This window comes from Sus scrofa, chromosome 14, assembly GCF_000003025.6.
Source record: "Sus scrofa isolate TJ Tabasco breed Duroc chromosome 14, Sscrofa11.1, whole genome shotgun sequence".
Classification (NCBI taxonomy): Eukaryota; Metazoa; Chordata; class Mammalia; order Artiodactyla; family Suidae; genus Sus; species Sus scrofa.
The window spans coordinates 31180961-31201763 of record NC_010456.5 but is presented as its reverse complement, the minus strand read 5'-3'; the positions used below and the strand labels follow the sequence as shown (position 1 = coordinate 31201763).

General features: G+C 49.3%; 1 protein-coding gene across 14 annotated transcripts in view; it reads right to left on the bottom strand.

Moving 5' to 3' along the window:
• The window catches only part of KDM2B (lysine demethylase 2B), a 145973-nt gene that overhangs the window by 1330 nt on the left and 123840 nt on the right, over nucleotides 1-20803 (bottom strand). For 8 of the 14 annotated variants that reach the window (XM_021073420.1, XM_021073427.1, XM_021073423.1 and 5 more), the window contains 9 exons: nucleotides 16050-16193; nucleotides 14829-14915; nucleotides 14381-14650; nucleotides 14069-14182; nucleotides 13363-13401; nucleotides 12555-13234; nucleotides 11706-11869; nucleotides 11457-11618; nucleotides 10097-10315 (listed from right to left, as the gene is read on the bottom strand). In XM_021073420.1, the coding sequence (XP_020929079.1) occupies nucleotides 10097-10315; nucleotides 11457-11618; nucleotides 11706-11869; nucleotides 12555-13234; nucleotides 13363-13401; nucleotides 14069-14182; nucleotides 14381-14650; nucleotides 14829-14915; nucleotides 16050-16193 (1879 nt within the window). The remainder of the gene's footprint in view (nucleotides 1-10096; nucleotides 10316-11456; nucleotides 11619-11705; nucleotides 11870-12554; nucleotides 13235-13362; nucleotides 13402-14068; nucleotides 14183-14380; nucleotides 14651-14828; nucleotides 14916-16049; nucleotides 16194-20803) is intronic. The other 6 variants (XM_021073422.1, XM_021073421.1, XM_021073424.1 and 3 more) reach the window with 3 other exon arrangements.

The window sequence follows — 20803 nt, the reverse complement described above, 5'->3', positions numbered from 1 at the left end:
ACAGCGTTAGGTGGAGGAAGTCTGGAGGCTGAGGGGCCCCTGTGCCCCAGGCACTTGCAACGCCCTTAAAAGCACCCTTCAAATGGGGACTGGTTTCAACTACCAATTACAAAGGTTCGGAATGCTTGACAAGCATTCAGACATTGCGAGTGAACTGGCTCAGAAACCCTCCCCACGGCTGCTGCTACGGACATAATCTCACAGAAACAGGTCTCCAGCTCTATAAAAGATGTTTCACGTGATCTACGAAACAGCCTCTTTCCCGTCCAGTACCCCGTGCTGAATCCAGCTCTCAGCCCCTTCTTGTGCCCTCTCTGCTTCTCCCAGCAGACACATTCCGGGAGAGGAATGCCGGGCGGGGGGGGGGGTGGGGCAGCCAGGACGTCTATATGGCCAGCGTGGGGTCCTTCCCGGGTGCAGCACACTCGGCGGTCCCTTCACGCAAGGTTTACCCAAAACCTACACAGAAGGCTGATGAGCTAGAAGGGGTGGGAGGGATCCTGCCCACAGTGAGTGAGACCAGGATTCAGAGCCCACACTCGGCCCTCGGGAGGCGCACAATCCAGCCTGTACTCCTACCAATATGCACTTCTATCACAATCTGTTCTTTCAGAACTGGATCCACAGTCAGCGTCCACTTGAGGCTTGGAGTCCCCTCAGAGCCAGTGATCCCCTCACCTCAGTGGTGTCAAGCCCGAGACCTCCACTTACCATCACTAGTCCCCACACGCTCATTCTGCTCTGAAGCTGAAGAGAAACAAACAGTAAGGGCAAACCGGAGTCACAGGCACAGGTCAGGTGGCCTGTGCCAGCTCTGACCATCAGAGTCCCTGCGGCCTAGGAGGTGGCATAAGGTCAAGTCACAGCACCACAAGAGTCACCAAACAGGCTCCCTGGATATAAGCAGCCCCTTTCACACGCTCTCCTCAGGTCTGCACAATAGTCCTTGCACTTGGGTACATGTTTCAGATAATGCAAATAAAACCCAGTATCATAAAGTAGAATTCATAAAGTAAGAACAAGTGGTGATGAAAAGCTGCCTGCCTCCCGTGCGTTGACACCACCAAAAGAGGCCAGACAGATGGAAAAGTGCTAAGGATGCTGCCAAAGAGATGACTTGAAAGATAACACCGGAGTTCCCATCGTGGCGCAGTGGAAATGAATCTGACTAGGAACCATGAGATTACGGGTTCAATCCCTGACCTCGCTCAGTGCATTAAGGATCCACTGTTGCCGAGAGCCGTGGTGTAGGTTGCAGGCGCGGCTCGGATCTGGTGTTGCTGTGGCTCTGGTGTAGGCCAGCAGCTACAGCTCCGATTGGACTCCTAGCCTGGGAACCTCCATATGTCGCAGGTGCGGCCCTAAAAAGACCAAAAAAAAAAAAAAAAAAACCACCTCAGTTCTTCCAAGGGTATCCCTTAACCTTCTTCTTTTCCTTTTTAGGGCCGTGTGTGCAACATATGGAAATTCCCAGGCTAGGGGTCAAAATGGAGCCATAGCCACCAGCCTGGGCCACAGCCACCGCAACCAGATCCAAGCTGTGTCTACAACCTACACCACAACTCACAGCAATGTCAGATCCTTAACCCACTGATCGAGGCCAGGGATTGAACCCGTGTCCTCATGGATACTAGACGGGTTCATTACCACTGAGCCACAATGGGAACTCTTCCCTTAACCTTCTAATTAATCCCTCTAAATATTCTCCCCAAACAGCTAACCCCCTTTATAATCTTACTGCAAAAGTCAAGTAAAGGAGACTGTATAATTCAGAAAAATCGGGAGTTCTCTTGTGGCTCAGCAAGATGTGCTGTGGTGCAGGTTCCACCTCTGGCCTGAGAACATCCACATGCTGTGAGAGCAGCCAAAAAAAAATCTAGTAATTCAGAAAAACATGCCCCTTCAAAACTCAACCCTTGATCCATTCTGCGTGCAAACTGAAGAGGGATTTTGCAAATACGGTAAAAGATGTATTGCCACCTATTTTTCACTGTGACATATGAAACAGGCCTTTTTATGATATCTACTGGCCTTGGTTACAGCAGGAATTGCTGCCTTTCTGCACTGTGCCTGTGCCTAAACCCCTGCAAAGCAGCAGCAGCATCTGTCAGCCAGGGGAGTGCCTGTTCACACACGGCAGTGAATCCCAGCTGCAGGGAGTATGATGCATAAAAGTGGGAAAGTTCTTCCATCAAGTGGCCTTGATGGAAGGGTCTTTGGGCTCCAGTTCCAGAGATTTCTGAAACAAGAACCAGGGAAAACTCTAGTTGGGCACGAATGAGCTTCCAAAATGGAGCTAAAGCTGTCTGCCCAAAAGAACCCTGCAAAGGATTGTACAGCCCAGTGTAGCAAGTAAGTGCTAGGACACAGTGGAGGCCCTCTCAGCCACCTGCACAGTGGGCACAGCAGGATGGAGCTGCCTGCTCCGGAGCATAACGGTGCTGAGGTGCCCAGGTCAGGCCCTTCTGTGGAAACGGGATGAAAAGCCAGAAGCCGGTAAAGGGGGGACCTGGCAGGGGGGATCTGAGGAGGGAAAAAGATGCACTGGGGGGATGGAACCAGAGAGCATTCTACAGCTGAAGACACTGACTGGGGTGACCTGAAGCACGTCCCCAAGGTTAGAGGGATGGCAGCCCGGTGGGGAGTGCCAGGAGTGTGGGGGCCTCCGCACTGCATGCACTCGCTCTCTGAGTGGCAGTTCCACTGCTGGGAACACTTCCTAAGGACAAGCACGGCTATGCTGTGTCACAGCAGGAGATGCACAAAGTATACAACTGTCACCCATGAGGTTTCCTCGCCAAAAACATGTACCTGGAATCTAAGCAAGCTCTGAACTAACTGGCTTTACTTTCCCAACAATTTATAGGAAGCACAGGGGATGAAGTTTAAAGGACACCATGAAGCCAACCAACAAATCCCAAATGCCAGACATTCTGGAAGAAAACCATTTGGGGCACTTCCAAAGGGCAATGTCTCAGGGGAGAGTAGGGACTGTTCTAGAACAAGAGAGTATACCTGACTGTTTTAACTCTTTAATCTTGTCCTTCAGGGGTAAAGTGATGTTTGCAACTTTCAAATGATTAAGAAATAGAAAAAAAGGTTGATATAGAGATAAAGCATGGGCAGCACAATACAAACGCTGCGTCTAGCTGGAGGACGTGTGTGTCATTCATCATTATTTGTCCAACCTTCCCGTGTTTGGTGGTGTGGGGAACATTGCAGATAGGCTCATGGCGGGTTCAACAAAGTCTAAGAGTGAAAAATAGATATTCCATGAAAGGAGAAGCACGATTAAGAATTAACCAACCTTAAACACTTTGACCTATAAAGTGCAGCCTATACCTCACAACAAAATTAATTACAGACAGATCAAAGCATAACATTTTAAAAAATGATGCTTATGGAAAAGAAGTAAAATTATCTCTGCAGATGACATGATCTTTTATGTGATAACTCTAAAGATTACACACACACACACACACACACACACACACACACACAAACACCCCCTGAATTCAGCAAAGTTGCAGAATACAAAATCAACACTCAAAAATCAGGTGCGTTTCTATAAGTGAGCAATAAACAGTCTGAAAGGAAATTAAAACAACTCCACTTGTAGTAGCATCAAAAAGAACACTTACGAATAAAGCTAACAAAGGAAATGAAAGACTTATAAATTGAAAATGGAAAAACAATGCTGAAAGAAATTAAGTAAATGGAAAAACAGACCATGTTTATGGACTGGGAGACTTAATATTATGAAAATATCAGCATTACCCAAAGAAATCTACAGATTCAATGAAATTGCTACAAAATACCAAGAATGGTTTTTTGCAAAAATGAAATGCCCATCCTAAAATTCATGTAGAAATTTAAGAGATCCTGAATTGCCAAAGCAACCTTGAAAAAGAAAAGGAGGACTCACACTTCCTAATTTCAGTACTACAAAGCCCCAGCATGTATTACTGGCATAAGGACAGGCATACACATCAATTGAGAGCCCCCAAATAAACCCTCCAATGGTCGTATGAGTTTTGATGACATGCAAAAACTATTCAGTGGCGAAAAAGACTTTTCAACAAATGGTGCTGGGAAACTATAGATATCCACATACAAAAGAATGAAGCTGGAACCCCCTACCTCCTAAACTAACCCAAGATTATTCAAAGACTTAAGAGCTAAAACTATAAAAAACCCTTAGAAGAAACATATGGGGAAATCTTCATGATCTTGGATTTGTCAATTGTTTCCTAAACATGACACCAAAAGCACAGGCAACAAAAAGGAAAACAGGTTGAACTTTATCAAAATCAAAAACTTTTGTCCAAAGGACAGTATCAAGACAACACAGAATGGGAGAAAATATTTGCAAATCATGTATCTCATAAGGGAATAATATCCAGAATATATAAAGAACTCTTATAATTCAGCAACAAAAAAATGAGTTGATTAAAAAAATGGGCAAAGGACATGAATAGACATTGCTCTAGAGGAGATATACAAGATATACAAATGACAAATAAGCAAATGAAAAGATGTCCAATATCACTAATCATTAAGGAAATACATGTTAAAATCACACTGAGATCTTCATACCCATTAGAATGGCTATTACTTCAAACAAACACAAACAAAACCAAACCAGACAAATACCCCAGAAAAATGTTAGCCAAACAAACACAAACAAAACCAAACCAAATACCCCAGAAAAATGTTAGCCAGGATGTAGAGAAACTGGAACACTTTGCACTGTTAGTAGGAATGTAAAATGGTGCAGCCACTATGCAAAACAAAATAATAGTTTCTCAAAAAAAGTAAACAGAATACCATGTGATCCAGTTGGTCCATTTCTGATCATATACCCAAAGAACAATGAATTTATACATCCATGTTCATAGCATCATCATTATTATTACTCTGCTTTTTAGGGCCACCCCTGCAGCATATGGAGGTTCCCAGGCTAGGGGTTGAATCAGAGCTGCAGCTGCCGGCCTACGCCACAGCCACAGCGACACCAGATCTGAGGCCAGGGATTGAACCCACATCCTCACGGATACTAGTCAGGTTCACAAACCACTGAGCCACACCAGGAACTCCCCATAGCAGCGTTACTGACAGCCCAAACTGGAAGAAACCCAAATGTCCATTAGCAGAAGAATGGATAAATAAAATGTAGTATGTTTATACACAATAGAATACAATTCAGCTTTAAAAGGGAAGGGAGGATTTCCCATCGTGGTTAACGAATCTGACAGGCATCCATGAAGATGTGGGTTCGATCCCTGGCCTTGTTCAGTGGGTTAAGGATCAGGCATTGCTGTGAGCTGTGGTGTAGGTCACAGACACAGCTCGGATCTTGCATTGCTGTGACTGTGGTGTAGACTGGCAGCTACAGCTCTAATTCAACCCCTGGCCTGGGAACCTCCATACGCTGTGGGTGCTGCCCTAAAAAGCAAAAATAAACATAAAAAAGGAAGAGAATTCTGACACATGCTATATATAGCAGGGACTAATCCTGAACACATTACATTAAGAAAAATAATCCAGTCACACAATAAACCACTACTCTATGGTTCCACCTATATGAGGTATCCAGCAGGAGTCAAATTCATAGAGACAGAAAGTAGAAGGGTGGGTGCCAGGGTGGGAGAGCAAAGGGAATGAGGAGTTACTATTTAGTGGGTACAGAGTTTCTGACTGGGTGAAGAAATGGGTCCGGAGATTGATGGTGGCAGCAGCCGCACAACAACGTGCAATGTACTTAATGCCAGTCAAGTGTACACTTAAAATGCATTGGGAATTCCTCTGGGACAAAGCAGGTTAAGGACCCGGCTGGCATTGTCACTGCTGAAGCTCAAGCTGCTGCAGTGGCGCGGGTTCAATCCCTGGCCTGGGAACTTCCACATGCCGCAGGTGCAGCCAAAAAGAAAAAACAGAAACTATTAACATGGTAAATTTTATGTAATGTGTGTATCTTACTACAATAACTTTTTTTTTTTTTTTTTTTTAAGTTTAGGAAGCTGGAGAAGAGATGATAATTCAGTAGATTTGAGAAAGCTTAACCCCAAACTGGCTGAAGGGAAAGCAGAGAAGCAGATTTATTCTTCAAAAGACCTCAAAGTTTCTGTCACTGGAAGCAATGGAGACACTGGAAGTGGGGCTAAAGATGGGGTTAGAAATAGAAGGACTGGCTGAACCTATTTAAGGAGCATTAAGAGGCTGAGACCCCCCTCCTCCAGCCAAAGAGGGGAGTCTGATGAGTAATACAGCAAGTCTCTAGATCTGGCGCCACCAGGCACCATGGAAAGTAGGGGCAGCCACTCAAAAATGAGAGTTACTGTCAGCACTCCACCCCTGCCAAGCCCTGGAACACTGGCAGCCTGGCCTGAACCCTTCAGTTGGGAGGTCACGGAAAGAGTGTCCTTTGGCAACCCTGAGCAGCTTAATGTGTTTGAACCCAAGGCGGCAGAAATGAAAAACCTCACTACAGCCAACCCTTGAACCACACAGGTTTAAACTGTGCAGATCTTATAAGCAGAGTTTTTCCAATAGAAAATAGTGCTTCATGATTCAAGGTTGAATCCAAAGTTTTAGAAAAAGTGTGGCTACCAAGGGCCAACTATAAGTTATATTCTGATTTTCGGCTGTGTGGAGGGCTGGCACATCTTAAGTACTATATTACTCATGGGTCAACAGTATACAAATATGGTGTTAAGTAGAGGAAGATGAGAGAATAGAGCAAAAAAAGATACAGAGGTGAGAAACAGGAGGAAAAAAGTTAAGATATCAGAGGACTAGTGAAGAAAGAAAAGAGAGGAAGGAAATTTAAAAATATTCAAGGGGGAATTCCCAATGTGGCTCATCGGGTTAAGGAACTAACTAGTATCCATGAAAATTCGGTTCGATCCCTGGCCTCGCTCAGTGGGTTAAAGGATTCAGCACTGCCAAGAGCTGCACTATAGGTCACAGACCCAGCTCAGATCCCTCGTTGCTGTGGCTGTGGTGTAGGCCTGCTGCTAGAGCTCCAATTCAACCCTTAACTCCAGAACTTTCATATGCCGAGGAGGTGGCTGTAAAAAGAAAAAAAAAATAATTCAAGGAAAATTTTCGAGAACTGAAAGACACATATTTGCAAACAGAGAGGCTGCTCAGTGTGGTAGATGAAAACAGACTCAAACCAAGGCTCATCAAAAACTGCAAAAAACTTAAGAGATAAGGAACAAGTCCTATAAACTTGCAACAAGAGAAAACATTCTTTGAAGGATGAAGACTAATCATTCTGGACGTCAACTCCGGAAGGCAGAAACCAGAGCAGGGCCTTCCACTTTCTGAAACAACACAGTTTCCGAGCTAGAACTGCGTATCCTGCTGAGCTATCAAACGTGTGGTACAATAAAACCATTTTCAGACATTAAGGTCTGGAAGATGTCCTCCACCAAATGAGCAGATAATCCAAGAGAGAAGCTAAGGGACCAAGAAAAGAGGGGCGCCCGCACAGGACAGAGACCAGGGAGGTCTCAGGACGGCAGCTGTGCCACAGGCAGAGGCAGCCAAGTTCAAACAGCAGCAGGAGGAAAAGAAGTCTCAGGGGGCGGTTTCCCACAAAGACTGGTGAGAAGCCTGGTGAGGCAGGTGGGGAGAGAGTTTGCTGTGGAGTCTGTTTAGAAACAAGCAAACAAAAATGAGGCAATTATTAACTCTAGGGAAAACAAAAAAAAAATTGTGCAAGAAAGGAAACACGCGCATAAAACACACTTTGGTTCAACAATGGACGATACTTCCATGGTAGTCATGGTGACTTAACCACGAATTAGGAAGATGAAGGGAGAGATGGAGGGAGTAAGAGAATGTAGAGGAGGGATCCTCGAGCTCTACATTATATAGCAAATTAACAAACACAAGAGCGTCTGAATAGGAAAAATAAACCAAGAAATAGCAATGCAGACCTGCTGTTTGGAAAAATGGAGGTAAAGATGAACAGAAGGAGCTCCAGAGTGGAAGGTGGTTCGGCCAGCAGGTGGGAGTCAGGGACAGGGAAGGGAAAGCCAAACGGCCGCCGTGTGCACCCCATTAACATTTCCACTTGAAACGAAGCAGGAACTTGAAAAGCTGGACAGGATTTCCTGTTGTTGCTCAGTGGCTAGGGAATCTGACTAGGAACCAGGAGGTTGCAGGTTCGATCCCTGGCCTCGCTCAGTGGGTTAAGGATCTGGTGTTGCCATGAGCTGTGGTGTAGGTTGCAGACGCAGGTCGGATCCCGCGTTGCTGTGGCTGTGGCCTAGGCCGGTGGCTACAGCTCTGATTAGACCCCTGGCCTGGGAAGCTCCTTACACTGCAGGTGCAGCCCTGAAAAAGGCAAAAAGACCAAAAAAAAAAAAAAAAAAGACGAAAAGCAAAGCTGGACAACCACGGCTTCACCTTGTCACCAGACCTTATCTTCCAACCAAAATGTGTCAAGTGTCATCCATTTTGTGGCAGAGAATTTTTTACCATTAATTAGTTAAACTGACAGGAGGGGGAACCATCTTAAAAATAAACACATCAAGGAGTTCCCATCGTGGCGCAGTGGTTAACAAATCCAACTAGGAACCATGAGGTTGCGGGTTTGATCCCTAGCCTCGCTCAGTGGGTTGAGGATCCAGCGTTGCTGTGAGCTGTGGTGTGGGTCGTAGACACAGCTCAGATCCCGAGTTGCTGTGGCTCTGGCGTAGGCCCGTGGCTACAGCTCTGATTCGACCCCTAGCCTGGGAACCTCCATATGCCACAGGAGTGGCCCCAGAAAAGGTAAAAAGACAATAAATAAATAAACACATCGAGAAGAGACTGGGTCAGGAGACTGGACTTCCTATACTTCAGAGCTCTGAACAAATGCAGGGATCTTAGGTCCTGAGATGAAAAAAAATGGGCTGAACAGATCGTGGTGGAAATAAAATACAAAAGATGATTCACACAAATACATGGACCACGCGGAAGGGGAGGGGGGATTTACACTGGGATCTCCGCTACGCATACACGGTGACTATGTCAGAATAAATGAAAAGCATCAGATGCTACCAGGCAAGCGCTCAGAACAGGATGCCTCCAGGGCCCTTCTCCACGGGGCAGCCTCAGCATCAGTTTAAAACCATGTGGTGCTCTGTTCTCTGCCTCCATGGGGTGCAGCCACGCCCCCACACCCCAAACTCCCTGTGGAGGAGGGAGGGCTCCCTAGGTACTAAGTACAACATTCGCTCTTGCGACCCATGCCTCTCGACCCCAACTTGGAGATACTGGTGACAGGAAGGCGTTCATCAGGCATGAATGTGGGACACGGCCAAACAGCACGTGGATCCTGATCAGGCAAAACATCAGACTGAACTGTGTCAAAATGTAATTCAAATGAGGTCAGGATATCATTTATTACTTGGTAATTTCTGAAGGAAAAAAAAGTTTCTTCTTTTGGGTCTCGTCTGACTCTTACATGCCCAATCTGACCCTCCTGAGCAATTAGACCAAAAGTGGGCTCAGCTGGGCTGACAACAGGCTGTTTCGCCTCTGTCCTCCTCCTCTCTGGCCGAGCCCCAGGTCCTTAGGGAGCAACCCTGGCCCATTGGTAACTGGAAGAGTGTGACACACAGAACCAGGAAGGCACTAGCTGCGATGCTTCCTCCTCTTCAAGGACAAGTCCCTTGATAGGAGGGTCAGGAGGGTGACACACAACTAACCTTGACAATGGTGGAAATCAGGTAGCTTAGTCCATCAGCCGGGCCTGGCCTCACTGCCCGCTGCTCTCCCACACACCCAGCTGCCAGGCAGCAGCCTACCTGCACCAGCCAAGAGAAGCTCTTCTGGCCCATGTTTTGGGTCCAGAACCCCGGTTTTGTGCGCTCACAGTCGCTCTCTTGGTAGCGACTATTTAAAACCTAACAACTCTTATTTGTTAATATACGTTTCCCCTCTAGAGGAGGCTGTGTGTCTTTCTTGTTCACTGGTGTCTTGTAGCACCTAACACTGTGACCCTGTAACAGGCACACACATAAACATCTCCTACTGGATGTGAAATGCCCATCCTGCCCCACGGGGTCCTGGGCAGACCCCATGGGTGCCCCTGACTGACCTGAAAGGTTGATTTCGGTTAAGGAGTCTCGGGTGGTGGTGCCCACGGCAGTGAGCAGGTTGATGGACTGGTCGGTGACATGGTTACAGTAACTGAGGTGGAGCTTGGAGAGCAGGGGCATGTGGCGAATGATGAGCCGCAGGGAGGCGTCGGTGATGTCCAGGCCAGCAAGACGCAGCTCCACGATGTTCCGGAGCTTACTCCGATTATCCATCTGACCTGAGGGGGCAGCACCAGAGACAACACGTCACAACCCTCTAAAACGCCGACAGGAGATCCTGCTGTGCTGCAGCAGGTTAAGGACCTGGTGTGGTCTCTGTAGCAGCAAAGTCGCTGCTGAGACCTGGGTTAGAGCCCCAACATGGCACAGTGGGTTAAAGGGTCTGGCGTTGTCTCTGTGGCAGCACAGGTTGCTGCTGAGGTACGGGTTCCATTCCTGGCGTAGGAACTTCCATATGCCGAGGATACAGACAAGAAAAAAATTTTTTAATTAAATAAATAAAAGGCCTACAGCCAATGGAACATCTGGGTTTCATTTAGCCCCTGAGTGTTTCTCCCCAAAGATCAGAATTGGTTCCAACATTAACAAATGGGAATACTCCACATCAAGTTTTACACTTTAAGACTCTGAAAACACAGAGCCTGCAGTCCACCCAGCAGTGCTTGGCCAGTTTGAGCATCTCAGGGTCACCGCAGTTTCCTCATTTCATGGGGTAACAGGGCAAGGTAACCCCTGAAATCCAACCTAGGAGGCTCCACTGGTGAGGCCTGTAGGCCACACTGGCCCCGATGCTCATGAGGTTTAAAGCCAACCAAGGACAAATGAACAGAAAGGCAATCAGCCACACACGGAGCTCCTAGGTGGTGTCTGCTGTGCAGAGGAGCCTCTGCCCTCTCACAGATCCCCTGTGCCCAAACCTGATTCAGAACAGCAGCTGGGACTCAGCGCTGCATCCTCAAGAAGAATCCTCTGGGAGTTCCCGTCGTGGCACAGTGATTAACGAATCCGACTAGGAACCATGAGGCTGCGGGTTCGGTCCCGGACCTTGCTCAGTAGGTTAACGATCCGGCATTGCCGTGAGCTGTGGTATAGGTTGCAGATGCAGCTCGGATCCCACATTGCTGTGGCTCTGGCGTAGGCCAGTGGCTACAGCTCCAATTCGACCCCTAGCCTGGGAACCTCCATATGCTGCGGGAGCGGCCCAAGAAATAGCTAAAAAGACAAAAAAAAAAAAAAAAAAAAAAAAAGAAGAAGAATCCTCTGCATCCTTCTCCCCAAAGGAGGCTTGAGGATGTGGGTACCAGATGGGGTCGATGGTAAAAACCAGAGACAATGGCATAACTTTGTCACACCACTCACCTGGCCTGTTATCCGTAGGTGGAGACAGAAGATCCCGCATCTGGGCGTCCTTTAGTCCTTCTACCCACTGGACATCCAGGGTCCGGAGCAGCGGGCAGCTGGAGCTACAGAGGGCTGAGACTGCAATCCATGAGCAGCCCGACAGCACCAAGTCTCGGAGCCCTGAGGGGACAGAGAGGAGGCAGCAGGACAGGTGACATACCCCTGCCCCCCACTACCGCACACTGGGGTCCCTGGTCCAGAGCTTACCAGGCAACCGGTTAATGAGCCAGCTCAGCTGTTTCTTGGAGATATTGGTCCAGCTGAGGTCCAGGGAAACAGGCTGTCGCCGGATGATGCCACTCAGCATCAAGGGCGTGATGGACTTGCAGTGGTTCAGGTCGATGCGGGTCCATAACCGCTTATCACAGCACCTGGGGGCCAGGCCCAGCAGAGGAGGCAAAGGCAGAGTTGGGAGCTCACTTGGGGTGCCCCCTGCATGGCTGTGGTCAGTCCCCCGCCTACCAAGCCCCAGAGGAGCCTCCTTAACTGTGCCCTCTGGAGCCTTCTGTTTAGCTTCCATTTGCATCTGGGAGCTCTGCTCTGACTGCCACAGCCCTACTGCCCCCCCACCCCCCACCAAGGAAAGTACCAACACCTGTCAAGTTTTTACTGGGGGCCTTATTACACCCTCAACAGGATGTATATCAAAGCAGCCCTGCATCAGTCATGCCTAGTCACAGAAGGTAAGTATTTTGGCCAAGGTCAGAAAGTTGGAACCATCAAAGCAAGGATTAAGATTAGTGATGGATGGTGCTCTTAACCTGGGCTAATTCCTCAAGGACAAGGACTCCAACTGGTCCTTAGTTCATCTTCCAGGGAGCTAAATCCAGACAGCAAATAGGGTTCATCTCTTTCTGACAAGACCACACTGACTGGATTGTTCCTCTCTGAGGAGGATGCTTAAGCTGGACTGGGCCTAGCAGGCAAGAACAGCACCAGTGACCCCAGTGGGGACATTTGTGCCTTTCCAGGTCTAGCCTAAGCCTCAGCCCGGAGCCCAACACAGGGCCAGCCCCCCACTGCCTCCCCACCCAAGCTCAGCCAGCACCCCCTCACCAGCGGTTCCAGGTCCTGCAGACCCGCATGCAAACACATAGGTCTCGGTGGCTGAGGTAGCTGAAGACGGCCATCCACACCTCCCTGTGCATGACGTGGGCTGCCCCATCGTCCAGAGGCAGCGAGTCGGGCGGGGGGCTGATGGGGGGCGGCCGGATCACATGTCGCTCCATCTGGATACATTTAGGGGGGGACACGGAGGGAGGGGGCCGGGAGATGACTCGGGGTGGGCTGCGCAGCCCAGGCCCCAGCTGGTGCCGCAGCTCCCGGGGGGTGCCATTGAGCCCCTTGCTGAAGCGGTGGGGGCGCTCACAGAGGCCCAGGGGCCGCTTGGGCTCCTCGTTCTCACTCTCGGGCTCTGACTTGATGGGCTGGTGGTTCTCATTGGCCAGGCTGCTCTCCGTCTTCTGGATCTCCTGGTTCAGCTCCTTGCTCAGCTCCTTGCTCAGCTCCTTGTTGGGGAGCCGCCGCTTCCGGCGCATCTTCACTTTCTTCTTCTCCTCCGAGCCCTCTGTGCCTTCGGTACTGGGCCCAGCAGTGGGGGAGCTGGAGCGGGAGTGGTCACTCTCCCTGGTCTTGGGGGGCGCCTCGGGCAGGTCATCCTCTGGCTCCTGCTTGAACCGTCTGAGGGGCTTGTTGGCTAGAGCCATCCGGTCCTCTGAGTTCTTCCAGGATCGACGCTGAGGGAGGAGGGGGAGAGGGGAGGTGAGCCCCTAGGCCAGGGGCTGCACCCACAGGGGCCGTCCTCTCTCCACCCCAGGACCCACTGCCCTGGGAACAGGCCTGGGACGAGGCAGGGAGTTGGTACCTTTTTCCTGAAAAGCTTATCTTCTTTGCCAGGCTTTAGCTGTCACAGGAAAGAAAGGATGCAGAGCTTGCTCCCAGGGTTCGTGGGATTTGAGCCCCTCTGCACCCAGCCCCACCAAGAATCCACGTCCCTGGTACAGAGACTAGGGGGTCACCTTCCCAACAAATCCATCTCCCCCGCTCTGACAGATGGGTGGGCTCTGTCTGCTGGTTTTAAGGAAGAAGCTGGTAGTGGCAGAGGATGGTCCAACTGTCCCCACCCAGTGGGCCTCCCCCACCATGGACAGACCCAGAAATACGCAGGCGCCCACTGAGGTTGGACTGGGCTCTGGGAGCCAGTCCCCGAGGCCGGGGCTGCGAGATGCCCAGCCGAACCTTAATGGCTAGACCTGGGGGAAGACAACCAGGCGCCACCTCGTGGCCGATGCTGGAAAGGCCGGTGGGCAGAGGTGGTGGGTGGTTGGTGACTCCGCGATCCTCCGAGGTTCCCCCAGCTCCACAGGGCTTCCCCGCGGCAGCTTCAGCTTCCCAGGCCCCACACCAGAACCTCGAGCTTGTGACCCGGGACTGAGGCCTGGGAAGCTACGGTGAACAGATGCCTCGGAGCATCTACGGCAATGGGATCAAGGGCCAGTGGGGCAGGGTGGGGGCAGCCCGGGACTCGCAAGTCCCTGGGGCCTCGGGAGGGCGGGGCAATGTGGGAGCACCTGCTGCTGGAAGTAAGTGAGACTGGATCTCCACCAGGGGCTGAGGCTGCTGCCTAGAGGGGGCCTCGGCGAGAGGTGAGAGGAGGAACCGGGGGACGTTTGAAGCGTCGAGGCCTAAAGGGGGTGGGAAGAGGAGTGACTTGCTGGTTTTCCCCTCCTTTCTCTTGGGGCGGGCTTTCAGGACTTATGTGACCTGCTCTGGGTGGCCAGAGGCCAGGCCCCTGAGTTCCCCCATCCCCGCCCCGGACCGCCCCCCTCCTTGCACCCGGGACCAGCCAGGCCACCCTCGCTGCCCGCCCCTTCCAGTCGTACTCGTTTGCGTCCACTCAGCTCCTGGGGCTTCTCATATTTCCGCTTCCTCCTCAGGTGCACATCATCCGACTTTCGGCGCAGGATGCCGTCAGGGGGCACCTTCTTGGGGTGCTCGTCTGACCTGCGCCGGGGCGCCTCCTCACACTCACTCCTCCGCTTGGCAGGCTCCTGCCCTTCCTTGTTGTCCCGGTTCATCTTCTGCTCCTTGAGCAGGGAGCCGGGCAGATTGGAGGCGTACTTAAAGCCAGGGCCACGCTTTTGCTTGTAGGCCAAAAACAAAGAAGGAACACGCGAACTGTATACCTTTGGACTTGCCCCTGACCCCGATTCCTCCGGAGAGCCCCCGCCCCCACTCCAAGCTGCCCTCACCACCGCATGGGGACAGGCTGGGTCTGGCAAGGCCTACCCCTCCCGGGCTGGCCCCTGGGATTTGGAGCCCGGCACTCACTTTCCCGGTCTTGCCGGCGTGGTTACACTTTGGACACTCCCAGCAGTTTGGAAGCTCATCGTTGACCACGCCCTCTGACTCCTTAATCTGGGAGGGACACACACCAGTCAGCAAGCAGGGAGGGGGCGGCCCGGGCCAGGTCTGCCAAGAGCATCAACAACCCCCTCCCAAATGCCATCTCCATACCACCTTTGGCCAAAAGAAAATAAGAGTGGTTAAGATGGGTAGCTCTGGATTCAGGAACGTCAGGGTTTGAATCCTGATGTTGCCTCTTGCTGGCTCAAGGACCCTGGGCAAGTCACTCCAACTCTGTGGGCTAGTACCCGGGCCATAAAATGCAGTGTGCCCACCTCACTTGAGCAATGGGAGAATTCAAGGAGGTAACCTAGGGTAAAGCAATTAGCTCGGGGCCTACCACCCAACAAGGACACACAAACTGTTCAGTCATTTACCAGCACTGTATTGGGTGCTTGGTATCAGCAAGCCAGACTCACTGTCCCTGCCCTCCTGGAGCTTCTGATCCGGGAGAGAGAGAAGTGACCAGGGACCAGGGAAAAAAACATCACAGCACCCCTTTCAGAGTGGGAGGTGTGCATGTCTGAAGGAGGGAGGGAAGCATCAAAACAACCCCCCTCCCCCCACCTTGGGAAAGGAGACAAGACACCTCAAAGCTGAAGCACCCTTTAGGGCAGGCCCACCCTGAGCTCTCTACACACAGATACACAGAGGCGGACACCTGGGCTGAAGGGCGGTATCTGGATGATATATATTTTCTTGGGACAGGAGGTATGAGGTATGTGCCAACCCAGAGCAGCCCCTTCCTTTCAAAGGTGGAACCTGCTGCCTAAGACAGGCAGGCACCACATGACCCCAGAAGAAGGCAGTCCCGCCCTGGGCATGGCAAGGGAACAGATTTCTGGCACACAGAACAGGAACGTAACCACCCGCTGTCACAGGACACGCCCTCCCCTGGCCCAGGCCTTGCTTCCCTAGAAGCCCCAAGAGCGGCCCAACCACCCAGGCGCTCCCTCTGGCGCAGGTGCCAAGAGTCTGTGAGCTCTCAGTGGTTGTGAGGTCCCGGGAGATGGAGTGCGTGTGTGCATGTTCACGCCCTCAAAGACAAGGGCACAAGGTCTGAGCTACTCCAGACCCGTCTTGCCCTCAGCTCATCATTAGACACAGAATCCCCCAGAGGCGAGGTCCTCCAGGAAAGGAACTCACCTTAAGGCATCCAGGGTGGATGATTTCGTTGCAGATGGAGCACTCCATGAGCATGAGGTTAAACTTGCCTTCTTCCTCTTCCACCGTGTCCTCTTTCCCTGCCTCGCCACACACCAGGCACACGGCGGTATGGGGCAGCACTGGCTGAAGAGCCGGGAGAACACAGTGAAGTCAGCAGGGCTGGGCCCCCGCAGGGAACAGGTCAAAGGCAATGAATGAGCTGTTCTCCTTGGGGCTGCCAGGAGCCCTCAGAGAACCCGCCCAGGCACCACCTGGCATTCATTCATTCAAACACTTGTCCGGCTACTACCTCCAGGTGCCAGGTACAACTCCAAGTGGTGCCTACAGCACTGAATAAGACAGGTAATAGTCTCTGCCATCCTGAGCTAACATTTTAGTAGAGGAAAACAAAATGAAGAGGCAGATGGTGAGAAGGGAAATGGAGAAAAAGAGCAAGGAGGACCAGGTCAGGGATGAGATGGAGGAAAGGAGGGCTAATGTGACATGGAAACATTACGGACCACCTCACATTTGAGAAAAGACCTGAAGGAGGAGTTCCCGTCGTGGCGCAGTGGTTAACAAATCCGACTAGGAGCCATGAGGTTGCGGGTTCGATCCCTGGCCTTGCTCAGTGGGTTAACGATCCGGCGTTGCCGTGAGCTGTGGTGTAGGTTGCAGACGCGACTCGGATCCCGCGTTGCTGTGGCTCTGGCGTAGGCCTGTGGCTACAGCTCTGACTGGACCCCTAGCCTGGGAACCTCCATATGCCGCGGGAGCGGCCCAAGAAAATGGCAAAAAGACAAAAAAAAAAAAAAAAAAAAAGAGAAAAGACCTTAAGGAGGTGGTAGGGCATGAACTGAGCCCAGATCTTTAAGGGGCTGAGGCTGCATCTCCCTCTGAGATGCAGACTGAGCTGCTATCAAAGCACTATCAAAGCTGAGGGGCTGAGGCTGCATCTCCCTCTGAGATGCTGACTGAGCTGCTATCAAAGCACAGTCCAAGGAGTTCCCGTTGTGGTGCAGAGGAAACGAATCTGACTAGGAACCATGAGGTTTGGGGTTCGATCCCTGGCCTTGCTCAGCAGTTTAAGGATCCGGCATTGCTGTGGCTGTGGTTTAGGCCAGCAGCTGTAGCTCCGATGAGACCCCTAGCCCGCGAACCTCCATATGCCAGGGGTGCGGCCCTAAAAAGCAACAAAAAGGCACAGTTCAAGAACTCCTGAGTCCCTAAGACCTTGACAGGGAGGTCAAACTATCTTCAGAGTACCACTGAGACATTATCTGCCTTTCTCCCTGTGTGGACACTTGAACTGGTAGATGCAACTGCTGGCACCTGTCAGGGCAGAGGCTCCAAAGTGCACTGGTCCCTGGGCTGTTCCTGGCCACTTGCTCCTTAAAAAAAATGGCCAGTTTCACTCAAGAGTGTCTCTGATAAAAAGTTATTAATTTTATTAAAATTCTGACCTCTGAGTACACATCCTTTTAATATTCTGCATGACAAAATGGGAAGTATACATGAAGGGCTTCGGCTGTATACCAAGGGATGATGGTTATCTAAAGGAAGAGCACTCATGTGACCAAGCTGTGAGCTGAACTTGCCAGAACAGAAGATTCTCCACAGAACATCATTATACTTGAGCAAATGGCTGATAATAAAAAAAAAAAAACTAGGGGTACTGGCACATTTTCTCAAAGAGAAAACAAGTGAGCCTGTCACTTCCAGAAAAATAACATAAAGCATTTGTTGCAGATGATGTAACTGGAATCTACAAACAAAAATTCGAATTTTGCAAAACTTACATTAGCCACCATGAACTAGACAGCTTTCCAATAGGTTACGACTTTTTCCAAGGACATTGGTGGTGGTGGTAACAAATGTGGTTGTTATTTAAACAGGTTTTTTTTTTTTTTCATTGTATAACACCACGTGCCCACATTTGGAAAATCTGTAAAACTCGGTGAGCCAGTATTTTCCAAATGAGCAATGTATGATGTTACAACATAATGCTTGAGCAAAAGAGGGGCAAGAAAGACTAATGAATTTTAATGCAACATTATAAAAAGATCATTGATACAGTTTCAGATTCCACTTTGCAGCTAACCTTTAAGCAACTGCCACCTGTTGAGTTCTCGTGGTATATCAGAATATCCAGATTATCTGAAAAGGCTATTAAAATAGTCTTCCCTTTTCCAACTAACATATTTATGAGGCCAGGTTTTCTTCATATAGTTCCTCCAAAACAACATCACGAGATGAATATACAAGCATATATGAAAATCTAGATCTTCTATAATGAACCAGACATAAAAGAGACTCACAAAACCATGAAACGACGCCATTTTTCCTCCTGGTCATTTTTGTTTTGGAAGATGTAGCTATTTCCCATAAAAATGTTATTTATGTTAATAGGTTTCTTGTATTTTTAATGCACTCAAAATATGTTAAAATTTTGATTACAGTATTATAAATGAATAACCCACAAAAACAAATGCTCTTTAGGGTTGTCATAATTTTTAAGAGGGTAAATGGGTTCTGAGATCACAAAGTTTGAGAATTTATTACTAGACTGTAAAGCCCTGTGGACAGGCTCTCCCTCTCTCCTCCTTCTTTGTACATGCCCACCTCCCAGTACATATGACCAATTTTTATTAAACTGAGTTAGCAGAGTTTCAAATAAGCTGGATATACACTCTGCCGATAAATGAGAAAATCTATTAAATGGCACATCTGTGTGCAAGTAAACAGAACACTGAAGGCCAAAGAGCCATCATTCATTCAGACTCTGAAGAAGGTGATAAGAGCAGAACCAGAGGCAAAGCTACTACAGAAACGCAGGAAGGGACACCTGGCCTGGGCTAGAGGGAGACGGCACAGGCAGTGGGAGGGGATCAAGCCTGTGCAGTAAGCCTTCCCCAGGGAGGGCACAAAGAGAGGGCTGGCACATCAGGGAGAAGTGTCCGACAGAGTGGGAAGGCTGGAAGAGCAAGAAGGAGCCCAGTGAAGGTTAGGCCCAGGCTGAGTCTGCTATCAGTCCCAGAAGCTACATCAGGCTGGAGAGGAACACAGACATCGAACTGAGGTTTTCTTTAACTGACACTGTGCCGGGCACTAGAGCTGCAAAGAATAGGTGATGGCAGAGACAGGTTCCAATACCTGGGCCTGGGTCACAATGAGGGAGGTGTGGGTCAAAGAGAAAGTTCAGCTAAAGAGAAAAAGACAATTCCAGGGTCCTGCTAACAGGCCAAGTGTCAGATGACACTGCTCTCAACACCCCAAGTCCCTAGAGACAATCTCTCTTAAACTGTGACAGAATGCAATAGGTCATGGACCCTCATTCCAGAAAAATGCACAAAAGTGAGTGCACACAGATACAAATTTTTATTTCGTTTCAAAGGGGTGCTCCAACTCCCTGAAATCCATTCAAATGACCTGGGTACAGGTAACAAAAACACTTAAAAACTTAAAAACTTCCGCGCAGCAAAGGAAACAACCGACAGAGCAAAAGAGCAACCTTTCACGGGGAGAAATATCTGATAAAGGGTTAATAACCAGACTATATGAAGAACTCCTACAACTCCACAACAGAAACACACACAATCTAATTTAAAAAAACAGGCAAAGGGAGTTCCCGTCTTGGCGCAGTGGTTAACGAATCCGACTAGGAACCATGAGGCTGCGGGTTCGGTCCCTGCCCTTGCTCAGTGGGTTAAGGATCCGGCGTAGCCGTGAGCTGTGGTGTAGGTTGCAGACGCGGCTCGGATCCCGCGTTGCTGTGGCTCTGGCGTAGGCCGGTGGCTACAGCTCTGATTGGACCCCTAGCCTGGGAACCTCCATATGCCGCGGGAGCAGCCCAAGAAATAGCAACAACAACAACAAAAAGACAAAAGACCAAAAAAAAAATAAAAAAAAAAAAAAAAAACAGGCAAAGAGGGTTTGGGCTCTCTGAGCAGCACCAAGAACAAGCACCTTATGAAGGGCAGCAAAAAGGGACCCAAGAAGAAAGTGGCAGACCCATTTTCTAAGAAAGACTGGTATGATGGGAAAGCACCAGCTATGTTAACTGTGTTTAACAGAAGAAATATTGGGGGGAAAAAAATCAAAAAATGGACAGGCCACCTTAAGAGACATTTCTCCAAAGATATGCAGATGGCCAACAGGCACATGAAAAAATTAGTGTTCAACATCACTAATTATTAAAGAAATGCAAATCAAAACTACAATAAGGTACCACTTCACACTGGTCAGAATGGCCATCGTTAATAAGTCTACAAATAACAAATACTGGAGAGGGTGTGGAGAAAGGGAACTCTCCTACACTCTGATGGGAATGTAAATTAGTGCAACCACTAGGAAAACAGTATGGAGGTTCCTCAGAAAACTAAGTACACAACTACCATATGATGCAGCAATCCCACTCCTGGGCATATATCTGGACAAAACTATAATTTAAAAAGATACATGCACCCCTACATTCACTGCAGCACTATTCACAATAGCTGACATGGAAAAGTCATGTTCCAAATAGCAGACATGGAAACAACCTAAATGTCCATCAACAGATGAATAGATTAAGAAGGTGTGGTGTATACATATAATGGAATACTACTCAGCCATAAAAAAATTGAAATAATGCCATTTGCAACAACATGGATACAACTAGAAATTCTCATACTAAGTGAAGTAAGTCAGAAAACAAACACTGTATGACTTATATGTGGAATCTAAAATGTGGTGCAAATGAACCTATCGATAAA